This window comes from Oncorhynchus masou, chromosome 18, assembly GCF_036934945.1.
Source record: "Oncorhynchus masou masou isolate Uvic2021 chromosome 18, UVic_Omas_1.1, whole genome shotgun sequence".
Lineage (NCBI taxonomy): Eukaryota > Metazoa > Chordata > Actinopteri > Salmoniformes > Salmonidae > Oncorhynchus > Oncorhynchus masou.
Genome location: NC_088229.1, coordinates 63,097,464 through 63,104,699, shown reverse-complemented (window position 1 = coordinate 63,104,699; position 7,236 = coordinate 63,097,464). Strand labels below are relative to the sequence as shown.

The 7,236-nt window shown below is 40.8% G+C and overlaps 1 protein-coding gene across 1 annotated transcript; it reads right to left on the bottom strand.

The window, feature by feature from the left end:
* Positions 1–4,601: 4,601 nt before the first annotated feature.
* Positions 4,602–6,939, bottom strand: LOC135503755 (bone morphogenetic protein 2-like). Its single transcript, XM_064921895.1, has 5 exons — positions 6,771–6,939; positions 6,494–6,633; positions 6,287–6,403; positions 6,002–6,194; positions 4,602–5,038 (listed from the first exon to the last, which is right to left on the bottom strand). Exons 1-5 carry the CDS (start codon positions 6,937–6,939, stop codon positions 4,614–4,616), a joined length of 1,044 nt encoding a protein of 347 aa, XP_064777967.1. The 3' UTR covers positions 4,602–4,613.
* Between the last annotated feature and the right edge of the window lie 297 nt (positions 6,940–7,236).

Sequence of the window (7,236 nt, the reverse complement as noted above, 5' to 3'; positions counted from 1 at the left end):
GGCCAAAGTTCACCCTTTTTAATTGGGACTATGCCAGTCTATTACAAATCAGTCTGATGGTACTTCTGACACTATTTTCATTTGAAAGAAATATGGTTTGAAGGGACTGAAATGCATCAGAAAGGTATTGGGAAGTTCAGAAGATCATCAGGCAATGATGTTGTATGATTTTCTATGTAGAAAACAACATCATCATTGATTATTTTACCCCCCCCCCCAGTCTGATTTAGCACCTGGTCTTGTTCAAATGTTCTGATGAGACTTGGGAGCATTGTAGAAGATTCTTATCTTTCAATGATGGGGTCACAATATTTTCAAGCTTAAACCGTTCAAAAGTTAGAATCACATTTGTAGGAAGAAAACAAACCCATGTGTTTATTACAACCACAGTTTCACTTAAACCCCCCCTTTTCAAATCACCCCTAGTTTGGGAAACGCTGTCTTATACCATGAATGAGATTGATTTTGTTAATGTGAATGTCAGCCCTCTGGCATCATCTAGTGTGTATTCTTTGTTACACTGAAGAGGGAAATAACAACTGTAGTGTATGATTTAGTGTATGATATTGCAAACAAACAAACAAAAAACAAAGATAAAAACACAACTTATTCATAGGCTTTTACACGATTTAGTTAATTGGGACATCAGAAATACAGTTGGAAGTTTACATACACCTTAGGCAAATACTGTCATGTCTTGTTATGTCTGTTCCTGTCCTTTCTCTTCACTCTGTCTCTCTCTACTGGTCTTTTTAGGTTACCTTCTCTGTCTCTCATTCTTCAGCTGTTCTACATCTCCCCTAACTAGCTCTTTCACTCTTTCCCACCTGTTCTCTCTTCCCCCTCTGATTAGGTCTCTATTTCTCTCCCTGTTCCTGCTACTTTCAGTGTCTGATTCTTGTTTGTGTTTTTGATGCCAGAAGCAAGCTGTCGTCCCGTTTGCTTCCACCTTGTCCTATCCTGTCGGAGTCCGCCTGGCAGGTGCATCCTGCATTATACTAACGTTCTTTTTGTTCCATTGACTACGTTGGAAGAGGATTTATGCCATTCCTGTTTTTCATTAAAGAACTCTGTTTTCTGTTAAAACCGCTTTTGGGTCTTCACTCAAGTACATAACAAATACATTTAAACTCAGTTCTTCACAATTCCTGACATGTAATCCTAGTAAAAAACCCTGTCTTGGGTCAGTTAGGATCACCACAAGTATGTGACATGTCAGAATAATAGTAGAGAGAAGGATTTATTTCAGCTTTTATTTCTTTCATCACATTCCCAGTGGGTCAGAAGTTTACATACACTCAATTAGTATTTGATTGGCATTGCCTTTAAATTGTTTAATTTGGGTCAAATGTTTTGGGTAGCCTTCCACAAGCTTCCCACAATAAGTTGGGTGAATTTTGGCCCATTCCTCCTGACAGAGCTGGTGTACTGAGTCAGGATTGTAGGCCTCCTTGCTCGCAAACACTTTTTCAGTTCTGCCCACAAATGTTCTATAGGACTGAGGTCAGGGCTTTGTGATGGCCACTCCAATACCTTGACTTTGTTGTCCTTTAGCCATTTTGCCACAACTTTGGAAGTATGCTTGGGGTCATTGTCCATTTGGAAGACCCATTTGCGACCAAGCTTTAACTTCCTGACTGATGTCTTGAGATGTTGCTTCAATGTATCCACATAATTGTCCAACCTCATGATGCCATCTATTTTGTGAAGTGCCCCAGTCCCTCCTGCAGCAAAGCACCCCCACAACATGATGCTGCCACCATCGTGCTTCTTCATGGTGGGGATGGTGTTCTTCGGCTTGCAAGTGTCCCCCTTTTTCCTCCAAACATAACAAAGGTCATTATGGCCAAATAGTTATATTTTTGTTTCATCAGACCAGAGGACATTTCTCCAAAGTACAATATTTGTCCCCATGTGCAGTTGCAAACCGTAGTCTGGCTTTTTTATGGTGGTTTTGGACCAGTGGCTTCTTCCTTGCTAAGCGGCCTTTCAGGTTATGTCGATATAGGACTCGTTTTACTGTGGAGATAGATACTTTTGTACCTGTTTCCTCCAACATCTTCACAAGGTCCTTTGCTCTTGTTCTGGAATTGATTTGCACTTTTCGCACCAAAGTATGTTCATCTCTTGGAGACAGAACGCGTTTCCTTCCTGAGCGGTATGACGGCTGCGTGGTCCCATGGTGATTATACTTGCGTACTATTGTTTGTACAGATGAACGTGGTACCTTCAGGCATTTGGAAATTGCTCCCAAGGATGAACCAGACTTGTGGAGATCTACAAATGTTTTTTTCTGAGGTCTTGGTTGATTTCTTTTGATCTTCCCATAATGTCAAGCAAAGAGGCAGTGGGTTTGAAGGTAGGACTTGAAATACATCCACAGGTACACCTCCAATTGACTCAGATTGATCATATGCTTCTAAAGCCATGACATAATTTTCTGGAATTTTCCAAGCTGTTTATTAAAGGCACAGTCAACTTAGTGTATGTCAACTTCTGACCCACTGGAATTGTGATACAGTGAATTATAAGTGAAATAATCTCTGTAAACAATTGTTGGAAAAATTACTTGTGTCATGCACAAAGTAGATGTCCTAAACGACTTGCCAAAACTATAGTTTGTTAATTACATTACATTTGTGGAGTGTTTGAAAAACGAGTGTTAATGACTCTAATTTAAGTGTAAGGTAAACTTTCAACTTCAACTGTATATATATATAAAGCCCTATTACTAGAATATTCAAAAACAAATTCACAAAAATGGAATGCTAGCTCTGAATTTGTTTAATTTAGGCTAAACCAATTATGTACCATGTATTGTTTAACAGCACAATCATTATTTTAATTCAGCGGGTTTTTTCAGGCTTGGGCTCATGTATAGACCTATGCTTATGCGTAAGCATTTGAATTAATCATCACCTGAGAAAGCATCTCCATTTGGTTGTTAGGGTTTGAAACAGCATCCACATTGACCATGTTTTCCACTCAGCTTCAACCTATTGTTGAACATCTTTCTTCAAATTGATCATTCACAGTAAGGTGAGTTTTAAAAGCGAATCAAATGAAATCAAATTGTATTTGTCACTGGTGAAGACCGTACTGTGAAATGCTTACTTACAAGCCCTTAACCAACAACACAGTTTTAAGAAAATATTGTTAAGAATATATTCACCGAATAAACTAAAGTATTAAAAAAAATATATAAATAAAAAAAGTGACAACAAAATAACAATAATGAGGCTATATACAGGGGTACTGGTACCGAGTCAATGTGCGGGGGTACAGGTTAATCAAGGTTATTTGTACATGTAGGTAGGGGTGAAGTGACTATGCATAGACAATAAACAATGAGTAGCAGCAGTGTATAAACAAAGCGGGGGGGTCAATGCAAATAGTCTGGGTGTCCATTTGATTAATTGTTTAGCAGTTATAGAGCCTTCTACCGCTTGCTGTGCGATAGCAGAGAGAACAGTCTATGACTTGTGTGACTGGAATCTTTGAAAGAAATGTGGGCCATCCTCTGATACCTCCTAGTATATAGGTCTTGGATGGCAGGAAGCTTGGCCCCAGTGATGTACTGGGCTGTACGCACTACCCTCTGTAGCACCTTACAGATGCCAAGCAGTTGCCATACCAGGCGGTGATGCAATCGGTCAGGATGCTCTCGATGTTGCAGCGGTAGAACTTTTGAGTGTCTGGGGACCCATGCCAAATCTTTTCAGTCTCCTGAGAGGGAAAAGGCATTGTCGCGCCTTCTTCACAACTGTGTTCGTGTGTGTTGACTACTATAAGTACTTTGGGATTGGTGCTTCCAACTTGCGACCAAGTTGGAAGCACAGCATCGTCTAGAATGTCATTGTATGCTGTCGCGTTAAGATTTCCCTTTACTGGAACTAAGGGGCCCGAACCATGAAAAACAGCCCCAGAACATTATTCCTTCTCCACCAAAATTATATTGGTCAATATACATTTGGGCAGGTAGCATTCTCCTGGCATCCACCAAACCCAGATTCATGTCAGATTGCCAGAGGGTGGAGCCTGATTCATCACTTTTTAATTTTTTCTTATTTCTATTTTTATTTTGTTTTTGTTCTACTTTAGTTTATTTTATACTATTATATTTATTACTACTGATATTGATTACAGCATTGTTGGGAAAAAGCTAGCATGAAAGGCCTTTCACTGTAAGTGTGCACGTGACAATAAAATTTGAAACTTGAAAACGTGTAGTTTACCAATAACAACCTCATCTTGTTGACAACCATGACACTAAAATGGTTTGATAATTCATGCGCTTTGTTAGTATTGCCAGCATTTCTGACAATAGCAATACTTTTTATTCATTAAAGGGTTTTCTTTCACGGCAATTGCACCACACGGACGCTTCATTTCAGCACCTTGGTCAGCGCCACAGGGACTTCCATTACTGCTTGTGCCCGGCCTCAAAGCGTAATCAAATATCAATAAAAACATGTTAAATTGCAACGACCGATTTTTATTTCTCAAAAATAACGTCCATTTATGCATGAATCACTGGACATACTGTAATTCAGTCAACATTTCTGAAACTCGTGGAAAATGTTCCCGGAGTGCAGCTGGCAATCGCACTGTAGTCAGTGACAGCCACAGCTGACTGCCACCATATCGTCATACTGTTTAAGAACTACGTTTTCCTCGTCGTCAAAATAGAGAAGGCTGATGGACTGGAGTTTGTCAGGCACGCAGCATGGTGTATTCACGTCGTTGGAGAGCTTTAGTGCATGTATGATGGACTGCACAGTGGCATGATTCGTGGCGCGGAGACTCTCTCCGAGTGGGAACGGGCAGGAGCCCTTGCAGTGGTAAGCGTTGTACCCCCGTGGAGAGATGATCCAGCCTGCCCAGCCGATCTCCTCGAAGTCCACAAAGAGGGGGATACGCTGGCAGGACATAGGGCGGCTGCGGGGATAACTTGGGGCTGCGCGCCTCCTTCTGCTCCCGCTGTCTTGACGCAATACCTTCGCAGGACTGTCATGTGCGGTGGCGTGGCTGACATGTCCTACAAAAATGTACATGAGAAATGAATATATCAGTATTTCAATAATTTATCGACAGTTAGGCATACAAGTTCAAACCTCCACCATTCACATAATATAATTTGCTCATTGACAGCCCAGCAATATGCTCGTACTACATGTTCTATGATGAACAAAGTCCAATTCATGGCCTACAATCAGATAAACGTTTATTTTCAACGTTTAATTCTCCCCGTTTGTATCTTTCAGTCCTGCAAGTTGTCATACTGTTGGCCCATTATTCGATTTAAACATCCCGCCCAGGTCTACTTGTTAAACAAAATATATGTCTCTGCGCAATTGTGTTAGTATAAAATAATATAATGTCCCTTTTTTTAACATGAGAAAAAAGAAGGAACTCGCACACTGCTCTTGACAGTATCACTGCTCTTTAATAAGCTTCACGTATCGGCCTCACCGCCTTCGTCAGAGCTTTTTCTCATTTTATTCAACTGTTACCATGCACCTGCAAAAAAAGATAGCTCAGATGTGCGAGTGCCTTTTGAATTTTGAACACCTTTCTTTAAACATACAATATAGCTCAGTTTTTGAGTTATTTATTTTATATAGGCATTTTTGCTCATCTTTATCAAGGCTGTTATTCATGTCGCACCCCAATGTACACCTGGTGCGCCTCAGACGTACTGCCAGGCATACGGCTGGAGGAACTACACCGAGTAAACTCTACCGAGGAGCCTATGTCTTAGGACGAGAGAATGATAACTATTCATCCGAAGCAACAGAAACTATATTCATCAACCTTGTTATCCATATTTTTTTGTCTGTTTTTACATGACAAGTAGAAAAATAAAACGTTGAAAAGAGTTCTCTCGATGTATTTTTCTTGACAACTATGAGTTTGGAGGTCTGAGTGCCTTGTACACGATTCTACTGTTATTCTGTCTGAATATTAAAAAAAAACTGAAATTCTGACCCTGCTAGTTTACCTTGATTTAGTGACTGATTAGTGGTCGAGCCTCTTCCGTCGTCTGAGAATATAACCAGGAAAGCATTCTCCGCAGGTGATTCTCCCTGTCTCTCCGAAGACTGCAGGACTGACTGAATCCATTTCCCCGATGGCAGAGTAGTAACCACCAGAATACCATTATTCTCCTCACTGTTGCGAATCCAGTTGGACACCTTTCATTTGGGAAAACAAATGATGCGATTAAAATATAGAAAGGGTGATGTTGAAATATGGTGTGCAGTGGTAAAACGTGAACAGATCGTACTGTTTGTGTGACGTTGAAGACTTCCCATCCCTGAGTGTATAAAGGCAACAGTCTTGACGTGATTAGATTCCCTCTCCAAGGTTTTACTCTGTTGTCCAACACCTCATATAGGTCCACCTGCGCGCGCAAAGCATGCGTTAGGCTAAACAGTACAAGTATTATATCGAGTTATCTCAACACACTTAAAAGTATTTATTTACAACTAACCTTGTAGAAATGGGGTCCATATACCTGCCCAAGGAAAAGTCGTTGTTTTTGCCTGAACCAGCGAAATTCTGCTTTGATCATTAACTCATCTCTGGCAAATGAGGACAAATTGAAGAAATGAAACCTTCCACCGGCATGTCCTGCATAAATATATCAAGAATTGTGATAAAATAAAAAGTCTGAAAGTTTTCCCATTTAGATAATATCAATATTTTGTACATTATCTTCAAACATGCTTGGTCACAAAAGTTTGTGCGTATTATGCGCTTGGACTCACCTCTGTCCTCGAAGCTCCGCACCACATTGCCCTCCAGTTTCTCCGAGTTCCTGGGGTATCCATTGGAGTCCGCCACTGAGTTGAACAAGTCCAGCATAAACTGAGGTGCCTTTCTATGAGGCACTGAAGAGATCTCAGGCAAATCCTTCGGATTGAACAATTCGTCCATCTTCTTAGCCGACTTTGTTGTATCCAAACGGTTCTCTTTCCAAACAGTTTCTTTGGATTCTTCGTCATAAGAGATAGTGAACATGGACACGGTTCTTAGCGGTAATGTGAGGACTAGCCAGACGAGTAGACCCTGTAATATCATGCTAGCGATAGCCTAATGAGCCCGACTGGTTATGGGTCAGTGATTCGGCTATCACCGCCTTTGGTAGGAGCAAGCGCCCCTGTCCTGAGGGTGATGGTCGAATGGACCATTCAAAGGTCTACGAATTCATATAGCGGATTTAAATACGGAAGT